The 19,413-nt window shown below is 46.6% G+C and overlaps 3 protein-coding genes across 4 annotated transcripts; 2 read left to right on the top strand and 1 right to left on the bottom strand.

The window, feature by feature from the left end:
• Positions 1–1,761: 1,761 nt before the first annotated feature.
• dnaaf4 (dynein axonemal assembly factor 4) lies at positions 1,762–4,804 on the bottom strand. The gene is made up of 9 exons (XM_029154454.3): positions 4,593–4,804; positions 3,885–4,032; positions 3,253–3,386; positions 3,020–3,179; positions 2,809–2,936; positions 2,510–2,628; positions 2,286–2,439; positions 2,092–2,197; positions 1,762–1,927 (listed from the first exon to the last, which is right to left on the bottom strand). Exons 1-9 carry the CDS (start codon positions 4,713–4,715, stop codon positions 1,803–1,805), a joined length of 1,197 nt encoding a protein of 398 aa, XP_029010287.1. The 5' UTR covers positions 4,716–4,804; the 3' UTR covers positions 1,762–1,802.
• Positions 4,192–13,345, top strand: anpepb.1 (alanyl (membrane) aminopeptidase b, tandem duplicate 1). Of its 2 annotated transcripts, XM_029154451.3 has the most exons (22): positions 4,192–4,438; positions 7,553–7,760; positions 8,019–8,325; positions 8,528–8,670; positions 8,746–8,882; positions 9,047–9,173; positions 9,576–9,730; positions 9,855–9,968; positions 10,057–10,200; positions 10,361–10,426; positions 10,515–10,580; positions 10,665–10,837; positions 11,014–11,090; positions 11,237–11,370; positions 11,445–11,500; positions 11,589–11,736; positions 11,811–11,902; positions 12,088–12,195; positions 12,266–12,433; positions 12,509–12,649; positions 12,771–12,852; positions 12,942–13,345. In XM_029154451.3, exons 1-22 carry the CDS (start codon positions 4,286–4,288, stop codon positions 13,095–13,097), a joined length of 2,955 nt encoding a protein of 984 aa, XP_029010284.1. In that variant the 5' UTR covers positions 4,192–4,285; the 3' UTR covers positions 13,098–13,345. The 2 variants fall into 2 exon arrangements, with proteins under 2 accessions (XP_029010284.1, XP_029010285.1); XM_029154452.3 differs by lacking the exon at positions 4,192–4,438 and having other exon boundaries at positions 7,399–7,760.
• Positions 13,346–13,529: 184 nt separating this feature from the next.
• Positions 13,530–19,282, top strand: LOC114857701 (aminopeptidase Ey). The gene is made up of 23 exons (XM_029154453.3): positions 13,530–13,803; positions 14,096–14,193; positions 14,489–14,608; positions 14,693–14,876; positions 14,954–15,096; positions 15,185–15,321; positions 15,403–15,529; positions 15,809–15,963; positions 16,028–16,141; positions 16,216–16,359; positions 16,445–16,510; positions 16,578–16,643; positions 16,718–16,890; positions 16,971–17,050; positions 17,122–17,252; positions 17,330–17,385; positions 17,479–17,626; positions 17,702–17,793; positions 17,872–17,982; positions 18,056–18,223; positions 18,397–18,537; positions 18,704–18,785; positions 18,860–19,282. Exons 1-23 carry the CDS (start codon positions 13,661–13,663, stop codon positions 19,016–19,018), a joined length of 2,838 nt encoding a protein of 945 aa, XP_029010286.1. The 5' UTR covers positions 13,530–13,660; the 3' UTR covers positions 19,019–19,282.
• The last annotated feature ends 131 nt before the right edge of the window (positions 19,283–19,413 follow it).

Below are 19,413 nucleotides of genomic sequence, written 5' to 3'. Positions count from 1 at the left end.
GGTGTCTGTCGGTTGGTTCTGATCTGCGTTTTCTCTTTCTCTGATGCTGCGTCTTCCCGTGATTTGGGGTCTGGAGCCAGTCAGCTCATCATGTCATTTTTTTGTCTTCATAGCTCACATTGTTTTATCAGTGATGTTTTGGTAGACGTTCGATTCGGCTTTGTGCACATCATGGTTTATTTTCTCCCAGAACTGTCTTTAAACTTAGTTGCTGCAAATAGGAGACAGTGTCACCAGTGTGAGCATGGTAACAGCACAAGAACAACAGAATCCTTGAACAGTATAAAACAAGGTTATGTGACTAGTTAATTAAAGATCCTGAACACGTGACCAATAAAACCAAGCTGATCGTATGTTGTACAGCTCAGTATAACGTCTCTACTGACAGGATGTAATTCTAACGCTTACTCTCCTCCACGAGAACTAAGATCACTTCTGTTTCCTGTCCAGTGACAAAAAACAAGCTGTAAGTCGCCCCCAGATGTGGGCCATCCTCCGCCTCTGTCCAGTTGAGTCCCCACCAAAAGGTGAATTAGACCCTAATGACCCTACATCAGTCTCCCAAATCCTGATTAGACATGCAGCCACTGCCTAATCTGAACAACTACTTATATGGCTTCGCACTGAGGAGACTGGTTCAAAAGCAGGTGCTCTCATGAGCTGGGTACAGAGAACAGGTGATAGTGACGTCTGGAGCCGGTGAAGCTCCAGTGTGTACCGGTCAGCCTCCACCCAGCCAGGAGGCCAATGAAAGCCAGCTCACACAATACAAGAAGAAGGCCCTGACTCCGTGTGGACCACCACAAACATGCTGACGTCAGATGTCGAGGCAGATGTAACTGTTTAAGCACTGATCAGCATTTATGGTTCACATCACCAACGCACACACAACCTCTGGTCCATTAACTGCTGTAGTTCAGATCCACAGGCATTAATCTATTGTCATAACATCTTTCTGTGATTCTCCCATCATCTGTGTCTAACGCTGGAACGTGTTTGTCTTTTCATATGGTGAAGAGCATTCAGTCCAACTGCTCCCCTGCGAATCAAAGCCCCCTAATGACCATGTTCCTATGACGCTGAATTGGAACCATTAGTAATTCTTTGGGAGGCATTTGGCACATTTGATGAAGAGATTAGGGAGAAAACTGAAAATTGATGGAGGTAGAAAATGCAAAGGCTTTGCAGGCTTTGCTGCCACAGAGGGCAGAGTGTGTGGTCGAGGTCTGAAGAGCTACTTCATCCACACCACACACGGGCTGCAGCGCTGATCTGCTCTGAACTACGTTTACGTAGAAGTCTGTATTATGTCATGTCAAAGGAATTCCCAATGGCTTGAACTGGTACTTCAGCCAGGAGCTACTAACAAATATGTCGCATGTGAATAAAGCACAGGCTTCCCAGGCCCCAGGACACTGAGACACAGTGCGCTTTCATCAGTTGACCTCCATTTGCACTTGAATGAAATCAAACATACGAGCCCTGAATTATCCTAGTATACAAGTAATTTCAGCTCCTACAGTATCCAAAGAACATCTTGCTTCTCCATTTCTTCTTTTGCTTTTTGCTTTTGTGCCCGTCGCCATGGTGACGGCACACCGCCCCCTTGTAGCTTCTACTGTCCCATCACACACTTCTGTCCCTGACGTCTCCGTTTTGGAGGAGAGAAACCTGCACGGCTATGGCCCACAGAGACTTGCAGCAGCAGCATCTCCGCTACAGAAGACACAGGTTGAAATGATGGATGAAACCAGGCAGCAGTCTTAGTTTTGTCCTTTATTAGACCTCAGGGAAAATCAGAGCTACAAATGTTTGGTGCCAGGGTTGGCTGCAGGTCCTTGAATGATGCTCCTTATTTTCTGCATGTCTGCCTTCAGTGCTTCATTGTGAGGCTCGATCCTGAGAGCGGTCTGATAGTCCTGCAGCCCTGAGAAAGCATTTAGAAGTAGATTAACAGAAGTACTTCTGCTTTGTGGCTGGTTACAAACTGCAGACTAATGGGTACGTCAGCAGCCCTTAAACAGTATTTTCCAGCCGATCAGATCGAGGTGATGGACTGTAGATAAAACACACAAGTTGTTCTCACGGTACCTTCTGCGTAGAGCTGGAGTTGGCAGAAGGCAGATCCTCGGCGGACACTGGCTCTGGCTCTGGCAGCTGCGTTGGCAGCGACTGGTGGCGTTAACAGGTCCAGTGCCTGCAGAAACGTGCGGCGGATCTTTTTTACAAACCGACACCAAGTTCCACAGTGTCTTTAATGACTACAACCAGCAGCGAGCACAGACCTGGGACGAGTCCTCAATGGCCTTGTGAAAGTTCCGTAACTTGAGGTGACAGGCGGCACGGTTTGAAAACAGCGCTGGGATCCTCCGGTTGAGCCTGATGCCCAGGCTGTAGGCGTTCACGGCACTCTGGTAGGCCCCCGCTGCAAAGTATTTGCTGAAGGAAAAAGGTCGGTTTGAGTCCAGAGCTTCCAGAGGAATAAGCTGATTTTTCAGGAAACACTTACTCTCCTTTATCCTTCAACCAGTCTGGGTCCCTGTGCTCCTCCGCTAGGTCCTTTAGCTCCTTCAGCTCGTCTGGGTCTGTACTTCCTGCCTGTCTGGCTTCAGCTTGCTTTTTAAGCCACTGGTTAGTTCAAATGTACACACGTACAGTTAATATTATTGTTATAGTACAGTAATTTTTTTCTTTGAGGAGGAGAAACAGAGTCAGGTGCTACCAAGTGAGACAGTGTGAGTGTTAGGTGAGTAAAGCTGTGTGGGTCCCACTGGTTCTTGCCTAATATTAATAATGATAATTCCTCACCTCCTCCTCCTCGTGGACTCTGGATTCCCTGAGGGCAGTTGGAAAAACTCTTGGAGTGAATGTGATGTGAATGTTTCCAGAGGGTCTTGGTGCAGGAAGTCCTGCCTGTTGTTTCCTGCCTCTTCGATCTGAACACAGAACCAGGGTTTGTTGTCATTCTATAACTTTTTCATCATAATGACAGACCCATTTGCTTGACATGAACGTCCACCTTTCTGCTTCTCCCTCGGGGCCGTTGTTTGGCTCTGACGGACTCTGGCTTCTTCTTCTGCTCTTGCTTTCTGGCCCTGCCATGCTGCCAGCTCTGCCGTGGTTTTCTCTCGCTCAGCGTCTTTCATTTTCTGAATGCCCTCCTTTTCCTCCTCTTCCAGCTACAATGACATAGTGTTTGTGCTAAGTGTTTGTTCAGCTCAAGAGATTTGGGATGAATTAGGACAGCGTTACCTTCATCATTGTCTCCAGTGTGAACTTTTTCTCTGACTGTTTTTTGTCTGCCTTGGATCTGGACTCTGAGGAAAGTCTGTCCTGGTGCTGAAGTAGAGCCTCATGTCTGATCTCTTTCTTTTTCTCTTTATCATCTGGAACACATTGATTTTTTTAACAGGTATTAGTCAACACCAAAACTACTCATTGAGACTCTTTACAGTGAGCAGAACGAACTTCCATTTCCTGCATTCAGTAACCACAGCTGATTCATACCAGCCCACACAAACAAAGTGCTAAAAAGGGTTAAAAACACATCATCTACCAGTCAATTGTGTCAACGGTTTGGGAATTGCTGCGAAAGGAGTTGAAGCAAAGTGTGTGTTTTATTTCAGAAGCATTTCATTGTTTAGCACAGCTGGTCTCATTAACCTTAACTGTGGTCAATGAATGCAATTTCAGTACTGATCAATGCTTGTACTTTGATAATACATCATGTTTAAGGTTTTTATCACAACATTATTAGAAAAACTACACAATGACAGCAGACAGAAAGCAGACAGAAGCCACAGAAAGTGTCAGCAGACAGAAGCCACAGAAAGTGTCTTTCTGGCATCTTCACTAAGGCAGGAGTTGATAAACGTGCGTCTCACTTGTTGTGACCATCAGATGCTCCCAGACATTGTTTGTCCTCTTTGGCAAACTGAAAACTACAGCTCCATTCCCAACCTTCGCTGTGCTCCTTTGATCATCAACAGGCTCAAAAAGGAACGCTTCAAATAGGTATGGAGGGAAATGCACCTGCAAAGCAACAAGGAAAATCCATACAGTATATTAAATCCACCACAGACATAGAGTACTTCACAATAAAAGCCAAGAGGAAGAAAAAGAAGAAGAAGAAGAAGAAGAGGAAGACAAAGCAATAGAAGAAGAGGAAGAAGAAGAAGACAAAGAAATAGAAGAAGAGGAAGAAGAAGAAGAAGAAATAGGATGGAACGTCTTTACTACCGTGTATTATAATTAATATTTTTCACGACAGCTACTTAGTTGTAAGATGTGCTTTTATATAAACCTTGTGCTCGTGTTTAATATGTGTTCATGGAGCCTGTCACAGCAGGCAGAGCATGAGTGTAAGAGGCATCCAGCAGGTGGAGACACGCCACCAGACACGAGTACACGGAGCAGCACGCGTCTTATTTTGAACGACGTAAGTTGTTATTTTGTACAATTTTGACAGGACGAGCAGCGATAAATATAAATGTACAAAAAAGACGTTGTACTTGAATTGTTTAAGCTCCTTTAACTTGTTTGAATCGGGGTCTTGGGCAACGATGCGTTCATGTGCATTACCGTTCGCTCACCTTTAGGTATTTGTCCGTCGACAGAATGTCCACGTTGGCAGCTTTCGCTCCTTTCAGGGGCACGTTGATGTAAACCATGGACTCTGTCTGGGTCCATGAGTAGTCTGTGACCAGTAAAGGCATGAGGACGTGGTGGCAGATTAAAGCACAGTGCGTACACCGCTGGGCTCTGGCTCAATGCGTCCTGTTGCTACGGTGACCGGAGACGCAGCGAGTTGCATTCAGGCTTATCGGAACAATCTGAGTAAGCGCAAATTGTGACGTTGTGGACCACACTGAGAGCACTAACTGGTTGGTGAAGGTCCTATGGGCAGCTGGCAGAATGGTACGGGCAGTACAAAAACACCAAACCCAGTGTATTGGGTGTGGTGATGAAGTGATGGAAAAACCTCTGGCTCTAAGAACAACAGAGGAGACGTTTTAAACTGTTCATCTGTGAACCACAGTCATGCTGAGGCCTCTTCTCCTGCCAGTCCCCACTGAGCCACCAGACGCCACCCTCTACCCCCGTAATAACAAAAACCTGATCTATTGATGGAGATTCCCACCAACCTGTTGGCAAACGTAACACAGATATGTTGACGTTCTACACTGAGCCTCAGAAGGACGTTTTTTTGGACACTACTGTAAATCTAAAACCTGTCTCACCTGATGAATCTCCACATGAAGCCTAAAAGGTGCTCGGTTACAAAAACAATGTCCATCCACAAGTCACAGTAAAAGATGACGTTTAATTTTCACACAATGAATAAAAACACCCTTGACCTGACAATATTGTCTGAGAGATAAAAACAAGGCAAGCGGCTGATGATGGGTGTTTATTGACTGGCTTACCTAACAGGGTTTATTGCCATCTTTCTTAACACCAGCTACAGTATTAAATGTAATAAAGCCTCTGATGTGTTGGACATTTTTTTTGTGTTGGACATTTGGGAGATTAGGCTGTAGACATTCTGTGGCTTTTGCTTCACAAAACAGTGCAGCCCGCTAATGGGTGCCATGGAAACACTCCAACCACAAAGAAGTAATGAGTTAGTTTTCCATGATGATAATAATAAGAGTAAGTTTGAGCTGGCCTCATATGGGGTGAGTTTATTACAGTACAAATATTTGCAGACTTTCACTGTTGGCTCAATCTTTGTCCCACAACAGGTCCTGGTTGTTTCTCCTTCTCCTTTTGTGTTTTTTTTCTGTGGCTGCTGTTAGTCCTGTGAGGTTGGTTGGGTTATTCAGGTGTAGTGTTATATTGTGCTGCAAAGTTGCAAAGCTATCAGCTTTTGTAGTTATTGGACAGCATCCATCTAAACTGAACTATTGTACTATTCAACCCGACGCGGTGTGAGCTAACCGATAAAATGTGCCACCATTGCCACATAGCTGCAGTAGCCTGAGTGCTTTATGGCTATAATGCATTTCATCTTTGATAAATGCTTTGTCCTGCTCATGATGACCACTTTATTATCACATGGGAGATTATGGTACCTTGTGTTGAAATGAAACTACACCCTGGAAACAGCAACTCATGCTTCATGCTTTGCCTCTTGACCATCGGAGAGGAAACCAGGAAAAGCTACAGGCTGGACTCAGCCTCCTCGTACCTGTGCACTCAAACATACTGATGCTGCTGTAGCCATTGAGAGTTTAACAAAATGAAAGTTTTTACTAGGGAAAAAATAAAAGGACTTGTTAACGAATAGGTCACTACTCGGTATCATCAACAAACCAAAGCACATTAGATTAACAGCTGGATGAAGGACAGAATTTACTGCTGTATGGAAAGAAGCAGCAATGATTCATCCTGTTCGCCACTGTGACAGATCTCACCTGATAGTTGCCAAGTTACTTTTAATACTTTCATGTTTAACAAAGTACTAAAACACATAAAAAAGAAATTCATTCTAAAGAAAATGAAAGTATCTAATAATTAATAACAGGGATTGAATGATTGTTGCAGTGGGGACGACTGTAGACGATCAGATGTTTCGGTCTTCGTTGTCTCTGTAACTGAAGCAGGCACAGAAGCAGCAGCATGAGGTTTCATGTGTTGAAGTGTCCTTGGGCAAGGCACTGAGCCCCAAGCTGCCTGACTGTGTGTCAGGGTTAGGTGAAGAGAAGCTCTATGTGCTGTTACTGGTTATTCAAGTTTCTAGTGTCATTGTCTTGACGGCTCTTGCTTCATTGACAGCACTTTACCTCATAGAAGGTAAAACACGTTTGGTATAAGGCAGTGATTCTCAACTGGTGGGTTGGGGCCCAAAAGAAGGTCGCCAACTTGTTTTCAGTGGGTCGTTGGCCCTTGCCAGGCTTTTTTTTTTTTTAAATAAAGGTGTGCTGTTTATTCACACTCCTCAGCTGTAGATGGCGATTATGCCGTGTAATGGCACCCGTCGTTTGATCACATAGAAGAAGAGTACATATATGCCACATATGCTAATTGAACATGGGAAAACTCAAATCTGACTTCCTAAATACTCCTACTCCTACATGTCAGCCTTATGATTAAATGCATTTAAAAGGTTCCCTCCATTTGGGACGCGGCTTGTCATGGTGAATGGACTGGGGTGATTGTGGGTCTCAAAGCCAGACCAGTTGAGAACCACTGGTCTAAGGAACCTCTAAGCCTGACCCAGCCAACATGGACGCATGGGTGGGGGCTGTGTTATAACAAGCTCCATCCATGTGCTTCTTTCCCTGTCAGTACAAACTCAAGCTCCCAATTCAGGAAGGCTGTATTTACAATCTCAGTTAATGTGTCACCTGCAGTAGTAAAAGGGAGGGAAGACGTTACCTGTGGTTACATATAGATGCTTTTCTTCACTCTTTGCTCTTAGTGTGCGGCTCCAACACACAGCACCATGGCAAAGGGTTTCTACATCAGTAAAGCTGCTGGGATAGTGGTTGTGGTCATAGGTGCAGGGGCCCTCGCTACTATCATAGCTCTGTCTGTGGTTTACTCTCAGGAAAAGTCTAAGAACAACAACAACATCTCACCTACGGATGGAGGATCAACAACCACAGCCACAACCACTCCTACCTCTGCAGAGCCCCCGTCCAACGAACCTTGGGACAAGTATCGCCTGCCCAAGACGCTGATGCCGGTCGTCTACACTGTGGAATTGTGGCCACGGTTGACTCCAGACCCAAAAACAGGACTCTACATCTTTACTGGTAAGGCCTTATGTCATTGAGTATCATTCAGTTCAGTGATTAAGCAATTACAGAAGACAATCTTCCTAAATACTTAGCCTTACGTCTCATTTTCTTGTTGGATGTATCAGAATATGCTATGTAGCAGAATCAGTGTGAAGTGATCAGTAAAAAAAAAGTCAGACCATCTTGTAAACATGTACTGTATGAGTCAAACAGCTCATCAAGCAGTCAAAGCTGGTGTGAAGTTTCCAGCTGATGAGGTTCTTTGTGTTTCAGGTGATTCCACTGTGGAGTTTGAGTGTGTGGAGGAGACAGACCTGATCCTCATCCACTCCTTAAAGCTCAACTATACCAATTTAAGCAATGGCCTCTGGGCGACTCTCACCAGTGTCAGCCCAGATGCTCAAGTCCCCTCAGTCAAGACCACTTGGCTCCAGAATGTGACCCAGTACCTGGTGGTTCAGTTGGACAGTAAACTGACCAAGGGCCACAAGTACACACTGGCCACCAAATTCACTGGAGAACTGGCTGATGACCTAGGAGGCTTCTACAGGAGTGAATACGAGGAGGATGGAAAAACCAAGTATGATATGCTGACACAAACTAGTATAAATAACATGATGATCCAGGACCATTCAACCACTAATAATAATGACAATATATATTCAAATTCATCATTTTACAAATAATAATGTTGAGATCATTCAGAACATGCAACATTGGCTTTTGTTGTAGTAATGTGATGAAACCATAACGGTTGCTCTTGTGGGCTAATTTCCTCTCAGGGTTGTTGCTACCACTCAGATGCAGCCAGCTCATGCCAGGAAGGCATTTCCCTGCTTTGATGAACCAGCCATGAAAGCTATTTTCCACATCACTGTGTTCCATGACCCAGGAACGATCGCGCTGTCCAATAGTGAAGAACAAGGTCTGTGTGGTGGGTTTTCAACTCACACTAACAGAATGAAGAAGGACGCTCCTTTAAAATGTATTTCCTCTACAGAATCAAACAGTGTGGACATCGAAGGCCATAAGGTGATGAAAACGGTCTTTAAACCAACCGAGAAGATGTCCACCTACCTGTTGGCCTTTATAGTTAGTGACTTCACCTTCATCAACGACACCATTGATGGGGTTCTGGTAAATTCGCCTTTTGTTGCTAAGCTACACATGATATCAGACTGGTTATGTAAATGATGTTTACTGTAAATGAGCAGCTTTGATTAGCATGTTTACATGGTGTCTGTTCAAACAAGCCTCTGGTCAGAATGTGTGACTGCTGTGACTGTGTGATGTGGCTTTAGATCCGAGTTTTTGCCCGGACTCCTGCCATAAAAGCCGGCCAAGGAGACTACGCCCTGAGCATAACCGGACCCATCCTCAAGTTCTTTGAGAAATATTACAACTCTACGTACCCTCTGCCCAAGTCTGGTACGTCCCCCACACATGGTCTAGACACGAAGGACAACTGAGACTGAATTTGTTAATTCAATTTAGTTTATATCGATGGCAGTAATCTCAGGAGCTCAGCTGTGTGCAAAATGTCTGCCTCACTTTTTAAATGTTTTAAATACCTGTCCAGTTTATCATTGATGTGATATGTAATCATGTTTATTGGCATCATGTGAATGTTATGATGGAGCTGATATGAGGCAGCTTTGTCAGGTTTCTTCATCCTGTTCCAACCTCCTATCAGCTCACACACCTGGCGGTCTTATCTCGGGACCTTTATGACAGGCCTTCAAGGGAATCTGATATTGTATCAATTATTAACTGATAGAATGGATAATGTAGCCTTTTCTGGTTTTTATGAACTCCTCTTTGCTGGTGCAGATCAGATTGCGCTGCCGGACTTTAACGCTGGCGCCATGGAGAACTGGGGTCTGATAACATACAGAGAGACGGCTCTGCTCTACGATGAAGCATTCTCCTCCAGCTCCAATAAGGAGAGGATTGCTACTATCATTGCCCATGAGTTGGCCCACATGGTGAGCGGCTCTGCTCTTTAACACACAGTTACTGTCTCAACAATCATTAACACCTGAGCTAGAAAGTAAAACCCTGGCCCTTTAACCAAGCCTCAGGCTGACAGTCATCTTTCTGTTTCCTCAGTGGTTCGGTAACCTGGTCACACTGAGGTGGTGGAACGACCTGTGGCTCAATGAAGGCTTTGCATCCTACGTTGAATACCTGGGGGCCCATGAGGCTGAGCCTGACTGGAATGTGGTACGGTCCTCCTCCCAGCTCATGATGTCATGATGACAGAGGCTGGCGCTGTGTTGAACCTGCTGCCTTGCTTTGTCTGCTCATACAGAAGGACCTCATCGTGCTCGGCGATGTTCACAGGGTGTTCGCTGTTGATGCCTTGGCCTCCTCTCACCCTCTGACCTCTTTAGAAGAAGACGTACAGACGCCAGCTCAGATCAGTGAGCTGTTTGATGCCATTTCCTACAGCAAGGTGCCTCAGTCAGTCTTTGAAAGTGTCTCTGGCCACTTACCCTAACTTTATAGAAAAGTGTGCTCTCGAGCCACAAACCTGATTCTTTGATATAATGTATCTCTCAGGATGGTTTGACGTCACGTGTAAAACCATGCTGAATTTGTTTGCTCATTCTCAGGGAGCATCTGTTCTCAGGATGTTGTCAGATTTCCTCACTGAAGAAGTCTTTAAAAAGGGCCTCCAGGTTAGGTCACAACACACACGGCTGCATCAGGGTCCTCACTGTGCAGTATCTGGGTGCAAGACTGAAGCTTCTTCCCTTTGCTCTGCAGACATACCTGAATAAATTTGCCTTTGGGAACACAGTCTACACAGACCTATGGGATCACCTTCAAGAGGCTAGTGTTTTACTCTACACACTAAGCTCAAGCTTCAGAGAGACTTTGCGGTCATGTCATCATGTTCATGTTCTTCTTCCACAGGCGGTTAATGCTGCGGGCACTAAGCTTCCTCACACCGTCCATGAAATCATGAACACCTGGGTGCTGCAGATGGGCTTTCCTGTGCTCACCATAAACACTACAACTGGAGAGGTTTCCCAGAAGCACTTCCTCCTGGATCCAGACTCCCAGGTCACGGCAGAGTCTCCCTTCAAGTACGGTGCATTCGGGGTCTTTGCTTCATTCTTCCAGCTAAACCACTTTGCTTGTCTTGGACACTACCAGTGCTGTTTGTACTGTATTTACTCATTACATTTACACAAACTCCCATTTCAGTTTAAAGGCAAGAAATAAATAACAAAATATAAACCTACAAGTCCTTCTCCTGTAGCTACAAGTGGATTGTTCCCATCCAGTGGGTGAAAACTGGAACGAGTCAAGAAATACAGTGGCTTGAGGAGAAATCAGGTATTAAAACAGACACAAAGAACCAGACTGTGATAACTTAGAGTAACTTGGGGGACTTAACAATCTATGTCCTTCCAGTTTGCAGCGATAACAGAGCCAGACTCTTCACCAGTCTGTTGACACTTTTTGCCCCCCCTTTTCTGTAGCCACCATTGAGACAATGAAGGCATCTGGGGCTGAATGGGTGCTGGCCAACTACAACTTGGTGGGTTACTATAGAGTCAACTATGACCAGGGCAACTGGGACAGACTCCTAAACACCCTGGGCATTAATCATACGGTAGGAACCAGAACCACATCTAGCGCAGACCATTCTGCGTGTTTCGGTAGCACTGACAGACTCTTGTTTTTAAGCTTATTCAAGTAATTAACAGAGCTCAGCTGGTGGATGATGCCTTCAACCTGGCCAGGTACCTTCTGCAGTCAGTACAATCACAATACCAACTATGGAAACTGGTTTTCGATGTCTCGTTTATTTGCGCTGCTATTGAACCACAGAGCTCAGATCATCCCCACGGCGCTGGCCCTCCAAACCACCAAATACTTGGACAAAGAGAGAGACTACATGCCATGGCAGTCCACTATCAACAACCTGGACTTCTTCTACCTGATGTTTGACCGCACCGAGGTTTACGGCCTCATGCAGGTATGTCCTCGAAGCATCTTTCTGTGTCACTGTATTCTCGGAACAATGTTACTCCCTGACCTTTGTTCTTTTAGAATTATGTGAAGAAACAGGTGACTCCTCTGTTTACCTACTACAAGGAGATGACCAGCGACTGGACCACAGTTCCCAATAAACTAATGGACCAGTGAGTAAAGACAAATGGGTTTTTTCTCTACGGCCTGTAACACTTTGTATTCTCAACACATTGTGCACTGGTTGGTTCTAGTGGTCTACTTACAGTATCTACGCATCAAACAAACACTGTACGAATCTACTGTTTGAGCTTCTGCCGTCACTGGACACATCTGTCCATTTTTGTGTCCCCTTCAGGTACAATCAGGTGAACGCTATCAGCCAGGCCTGCAAGTCCGGCCATACCGAATGCCAGACTCTGGTCAAGAAATGGTTCAATGACTGGATCACCACCAACATAAACCGGTGAGTTCTTCCCCACCAACCTTCATCTTTACTTCACTTTACACTGTGCTGATGATCCATCTTGTTTCAGCATCCACCCCAACCTGCGTTCCACCGTATACTGCAGCGCCATCGCAGCCGGTGGCGTTGCCGAGTGGGAGTTTGCTTGGTCCAAGTTCAAAGAAGCCACCATTGCAATTGAAGCTGACAAGCTACGCTCCGCCCTGGCCTGTACCAAGGAGCCGTGGCTGCTCAACAGGTGCCACACAGAGCATCCTATAAAGCCCTGAACCAGCTACAGCTCCTTGCTCATTGCTCTGCTTGTGCCCCTCAGGTACTTGGAGTACACTCTGAATTCCACTTTGATCCGAAAGCAGGACGCCACCTCAACCATTGTCCTCATAGCCAACAATGTAGTTGGGCAGTCTCTGGCGTGGGACTTCATTAGGGCTCGCTGGTCGTATATTTTCACAGAGTAAGTCCAGTTTTTGAAAACACTAGATTTGTGAATCTACTTTTATCACCAGTCCACCAAAGGATTAGAAATTTACCTACAGATGTTAGCTAAGGTTTCGATGCACTATTGTCCCTCTCAGATATGGAGGTGGGTCATTCTCCTTCGCCAACCTCATCAACGGTGTCACCAAGCGCTTCTCCACCCAGTTCGAGCTTCAACAGGTCAGATCCTCCATATTCTACAGAGCTACGTTCAGAGATGCTGCATAGTCTGTGACCGCTTCACGTGTTCGTTTCCTTTGCCTCCACAGCTGAAGCAGTTCAAGATAGACAACGCAGATGTGGGTTTCGGCTCTGGCACCATGGCTTTGGATCAGTCCATTGAGAGAACCGTCGCCAACATTAAATGGGTCGAACAGAACAAGGAGAATGTTCTAGACTGGTTCATAAATGAAGCCAAGCAATGATAATTTGCATTTGTAATTTAATTCTCACAGTTTGTATATTTCCTAATAAAATAATTTATCTGATAATCTTTAAATGACATGAGAAACATGAAGAGCAGCTCTTTTGTGTCTTAGGTATGTTAGCATTGATGGCTGGAACTGACGCTGGACGACATATGTCCCTTATAGCTGCACTTGCTGCTGTCCTGGTCCACTGTAAAGATTTTGATATATGTGGTGGATGTCAATAAAGACCTTTGTTAAGAATCCCCTGTTGGCCTGTGTTTAAATGGATGCCTCGTGTATGAGTGGGAGGTCTGACCTGTGAACACTGTGAAGCCCTGATAATAAAACTTTGCGCTTGACGTGTGAATTCCCAGCAGACAGCTTTTATAACCAACATATAAAGATCCACATTCATCACTCTTATCGGGTCCACATTCCCATGGAGATGGGGGTGGACTAAACACTGGTTAACCACGGAGAACTGCTTATGAGGTTCTCAGAACACAGCGGACGCTCAGTGCAGCAGAGGTCAGTCATCTGAAGGGAAAGGTGTGGTTCTGCCTGCTGTGAGTACGACTATGGGGACCAGCTGCCGAGTCAGCAGTCTGTGCGTCCTCTTTACAATCATAGCCTTGATTTCACTGGCAATTATTGTCACGTTATGGACTCTGGCCCTGATGGGACGCGATGATGGTAATCACGACGCACTTCCCTGGGACAGGTAGGACATTGGTTTGGCAAAAGGTTTTATACGTCTGTTGTCCTTGATGGAGGATGTGACATTATGGGAAATGAAGCCTGAGCTTGACAGGCTGCTCCCCTCTCATGAGGCTTTACAAGGCATGCAGCTCATGTTACCCTGAAGGTTGTGTTTAGAGGAAAGACTTTTCATATTCCATCCACTGAACAGTTAACATGAGAAGGACATGCCATGACGTGACCATTCTGCATTCATACAGATTTCAGTTTCTTTTTACTCTGTGTTTTGTCTACGTCTGTGTTTCTTCTCTCAGGTATCGTCTCCCCACTTCTTTGGTCCCTCACTTCTACAACGTCACCTTGTGGCCTCGTCTCATACAGGACCCAGACACTGGACTCTACATCTTTACAGGTGCATCACTGCTTTTTAACATCTGAGGAGCAGACGGTCATTTAGCCAAACTGAACACACAAAGTAAGACAAAAATAAGAAATGATAAAAGACAAATCTGCACCGTCGCTGAGTTCTTGTGTTTAGAGACCAGGAATGTTTTTAGTGTGTGGAGGGAGGACCTTTGATCTCACCAACCCTGTTTAAACACAAGGAGGAACTAAGCTTCCGCAGTGGAAACTGTCGACATGTTCCTGGTCCAACCTTTGAGGTGCTCTATGTAAAATAATGTGTGTGTGTCATGTTCATTCTGTAGGAAAATCCACCGTTGAGTTTGAGTGTGTGACAGAAACTGATCTCATCCTGATCCATTCCAACAAACTCAACTACAGCAGAGTGTTGAACTACACGCACCAGGCCAGACTCACTGCTTTAGGTACAGTAAGACACAACACACACAGACACACACACTGCAACTGGCCTGGACACCAACGAGACCCTTAGACTTCTTCTTGTCCAGGCGACAGATGTGCTCCCAGTATTAAGTCCCTGTGGCTGCAGACTGAAACCCAGTATTTGGTGATCCAGCTTAGCGGTAAACTCTCTCAGGGGAAGTATCAGCTGTACACGGAGTTCACTGGAGAGCTGGCTGACGACTTAGCCGGCTTTTACAGAAGCGAGTACGAAGAAGCAGGCGTACGAAGGTAAGTCTGTCTGTGTCTGGGTTTGTCGGTCCTCTGATGAGGCCTGAGGCTTGATCTGTGCGTCTATTACTTTAAAGGGTCATTGCCACCTCTCAGATGCATCCTACGCATGCCAGAAAGGCCTTCCCTTGTTTCGATGAACCAGCGCTGAAGGCCATTTTCTACATTACCGTCATTCACCCGCCTGGAACTGTAGCCCTGTCCAATGGCAGAGAAACAGGTCAGAGTCTGTATCAGCCATCAACATGGCTCCTCTCCTGCACGCATTTTCTGTGACGACTTTAATGATGTGTTTGAACTGGTTGTAGACATTGTTCACACCACTATTAGTGGAGTAGCTGTGACACAGACAACGTTCGAGCCAACCAAGAAGATGTCCACGTATCTACTGGCCATTGTCGTGTCTGAGTACAAACACCTCAGCGCCACACAAGGAGACACGCAGGTAGCTCCTCATGGAATGTGTTGAATCCCACCTGCTGTGATTTGCCCCAGAGGCTTCTACAGACGTCTGCTCTGTTTTCAGATTCGTATCTGGGCTCGCAAAGCCGCCATCGAGCGGGGACAGGGAGACTACGCCCTCTCTGTGACTGGGCCCATCCTGGACTTTCTCCAGATGTACTACAACATCTCATACCCTCTGAGCAAGTCAGGTGAGCTTATGTTTACCTTGGATAACTTGTGTTGAGCTGCAGTTCACCACAAACATTTCCTACTCTTTGTAAGAGTCGAGGCTCCTGTGCATAAGTGATATTTACAGTTTTTCCAAATAGTATTTACAATAGAATAGATAGGTCAGTTCCAGGTCAGTTCCAGGTCAGTTCCAGGTCAGTTTCAGGTGGGACCAGGTCGACTAAGCCACTCAGTGGAAGCTGAGACCCCAGTGCTCTGGCTGCTAACGGCGTGCGTTCAATCCTCCTCCTCACTCACAGATCAAATCGCTCTACCTGACTTCTATTTCGGAGCCATGGAAAACTGGGGTTTGGTGACGTACAGAGAAAGCAACCTTCTCTATGACCCCGCGACCTCCTCCATCAAGAACAAGGAGACCACAGCCACCATCATCGCTCATGAGCTAGCACACATGGTGAGCCTTTCTCTCTCGCACCCACTCATGGACAGGGCATTGAACTGATGTGTGTGTGGTGCAGTGGTTTGGGAACCTGGTGACTCTGCGCTGGTGGAACGAGGTTTGGCTGAACGAGGGCTTCGCCTCCTACGTGTCGTACCTGGGAACAGATCACGCCGAGCCTGCGTGGAACGTGGTGAGAACATAAACCGACATAAACATGGGAGTGTAGGGTTTTCACGTTTGACCAAATGCTTCCGTTTGCTGCAGAAAGACTTGATGATACTTGACGACATCCAGAGGGTTTTGGCCGTGGATGCCTTAGCCTCCTCTCATCCTCTGTCTTCTGAAGAACAAAGCGTCATCCTCCCACATAGGATCAGTGAGCAGTTTGACGTCATCTCATACAGCAAGGTACCGGATCCTCTGTGTTCAGCCACACTCACTGCTCCAGTGACTGTGAGACACTCCAGCTGATCCACTGTCTGTGGCTCCGCAGGGGGCGGCCGTGTTGAGGATGCTGTCAGACTTCCTCTCGGAGCCTGTCTTCGTCCAGGGACTCACTGTACGTTTGTCTGCATCATATGAGCTTAACGTGCTAAAACATGGCTTGAGTCTGCTTTTGTCCTCAGGGATACCTCAGCCACTTCGCCTACAGCAACACAGTGGGAAATGACTTGTGGCACCACCTGCAGATGGTCAGACATCACCCTTTGTTAATTTCCTGTGACGACTGTCCAGTGATGTCTTACGCTGGCACCTTTCCCAATAGGCAGTGGAGGCCAACAATGTGTCACTGTGTCGCCCTGTGACTGACATCATGGAGCGCTGGGTGCTGCAGATGGGCTTCCCTCTGCTCACCATAGACACGACGACTGGGACGGTGACCCAGAAGCACTTCCTGCTGGATCCAGACTCCAACGTCACACTCGAATCCCCTTATGAGTAAGTGACACCTTAGTTTAGTATCTGCAGGGACTTTATACTCCCTTATATGTAGCAAAAGGCTTGTGCTTTAACGTTAGCTATGAGTGGCTGGTTCCAGTGAGGTGGATGAAATCTGACGAGGTCCAGAGAGATGTTTGGTGGCTGCAGGAAAGACAAGGTGTGCAATTACGTCAATTGTGAGGCTAATAAACTCGACCAGGTGTTTCAACCACTTCTTTTCTCCACCAGCTGTGAACTTGGACATGAGAAGCGGCGCCTCGTGGATTCTGGCTAACGTTAACGTGAGTGGATATTATCGGGTGAACTACGATCTCGGAAACTGGGAGCGACTCCTGTCTCAGCTTCATTCGGAGCACCAGGTAAACGGTTAGAATGGCTCGCTGCGGTTCAGTGTGCGGAGACGGCGGATTCAAGCTGAGGTATCACATGTGGACAGGTCATACCCGTCAGTAACAGAGCTCAGCTCCTAGATGACGCCTATCATTTAGCCAGGTAGGTCAAAGCGCACGTTTGGCTCAGCCTCCTCTACAGCAGCGTTACATTGTTAGCTGTGGACGGTCATTGAATGATGTTGTCCGTGTACAGGGCTCGGCTGGTCTCCACCACCCTTGCTCTGAGGACGACATCCTACCTGCTGATGGAGACAGAGTACCTACCATGGCAGTCTGCGCTGGACAACCTGAACTATTACTACCTCATGCTGGATCGCACGGAGGTCTTCCAGCCCATGCAGGTACGCCTCCACCCGTCTGGCCCGGCGCCGCAGTGTAGATAAAGCAGCTTCACTCTCCTCTCTGCGACGCTGCAGGACTACGTCAGGAAGCTGGTCACCCCTTTGTTCCAGCACTTTAAGAACATTACATCGGACTGGAGACAGGTTCCTGACAAACTCACGGACCAGTGAGCTCACTCACCTGCATCTAACACAGCTTGGGTGCGTGGTTAACGGCTGCTGCTAACCATTTTGGTCGTGTGCAGGTACAACCAGGTGAACGCCATCCGCATGGCCTGCAGCACCGGAGTGTCCGGGTGCCAGGAGCTGACCACGGCGTGGTTTAGACAGTGGATGGCCAGCCCTCAGAGCAACCTGTGGGTCTCTCTGCTTCATCGCCTTGTGCCCATTGCTTTCCAAGCGGTGGCCTAAGATCACATCTCTTGCCAGGATCCATCCCAACCTGCGCTCGGCCGTGTACTGCAGCGCCGTGGCAGCAGGCGATGAGGCTGAGTGGGACTTCGGCTGGTCCCAGGTCAGCGCTGCGTCAGTGGCCAGTGAGGCTGGCAAACTCATGACTGCACTGGCCTGCAGCAACAACACACAGCTTCTGAAAAGGTCTGTGCACCACACACACGTACTGTATAAATACAGATACAGAGGAAAAGACAGAATTAATTTATTTACTTTAATCATTATTTACTGTATCAGTTATTTTAAGAGTATCATTGGTTACTTTACTGTTTTAATGCACAGCCCAATGTGACCTTCCATAACATGTGTCCTCTCAGGTATCTGTCTTACACCTTGAATCCAGCCATGATCCGTAAACAAGACGCCACCTCCGTCATCACAGCAGTCGCCAGCAACAGAGTGGGCCAGAGTCTGGCGTGGGACTTTGTACGAGAGCAGTGGGAATACATGTTTACCCAGTAAGTATCCCAGTGATAGAATAGAGAGATCTGGGCTGACACGGATTCATGATAACCTAAATGAAGAGAGCCAAGATGCGGGTTCACCTCCCTTTTCAACGGGGACATGATAAGATGATTGATGTGTTGTAGGGGTCAGAGGTCAGCTGCTCTGTGCCTTTTGCAGGTACGGTGTGGGCTCGTTTTCCTTTGCCTCTATGATCAGTGGGGTTACTGCCAGGTTCTCTACACATGCAGAACTACAACAGGTATGTGCTCGCGGAGCCACTTCTCCTGCAGCTGATGTGAACGTGAGGCCGTTGTCTGAACTCCTTTGTTCCAGCTGGTGGAGTTTGAAAGGCAGCACAGCGCTTTGGGGTTCGGTTCTGCCACACTGGCGGTGCAGCAGGCCTTAGAGAGGACCCGGGCCAACATTGACTGGCTGCAATGCAACAAGCAGGAGGTTCTGGACTGGTTCCTGAGCCAGAATACAGACAGGTAATCAGATGGCCTTCTCTGGCATGGCCAGACTGGACTCCACCAGCCACCAGCATCTCCTGCATTCAGGGTCCATGTGACAGATTTGTGTCAGTGAATAGATAAATATCAATCAATCAAATAATGATGACAGCATATTCAACAGGATTGACCAGTGAGACATAAACTACAGGTGATTGATGTGAAGATATGTAGAAAATTGTATTTACTTTTCACAAAATTTGTTGAATTTGCTGGACTACTGTATATTAAATATAAACATTTTTTTCAAACATTTTGTCTCTGATTGTTGTGTCATTAATCATCCATCCATCCATCCATCCATCCATCCATCCATCCATCCATCCGTCTATCTGTCATTGGGCAGAGAGCAGCAATTTTGCATTATTATTATTATTA

The sequence above is a fragment of the Betta splendens genome, chromosome 6 (assembly GCF_900634795.4).
Source record: "Betta splendens chromosome 6, fBetSpl5.4, whole genome shotgun sequence".
Taxonomy (NCBI): Eukaryota; Metazoa; Chordata; class Actinopteri; order Anabantiformes; family Osphronemidae; genus Betta; species Betta splendens.
Note: the sequence above shows the minus strand (reverse complement) of the source record. Positions and strands in the feature narration are given on the sequence as shown.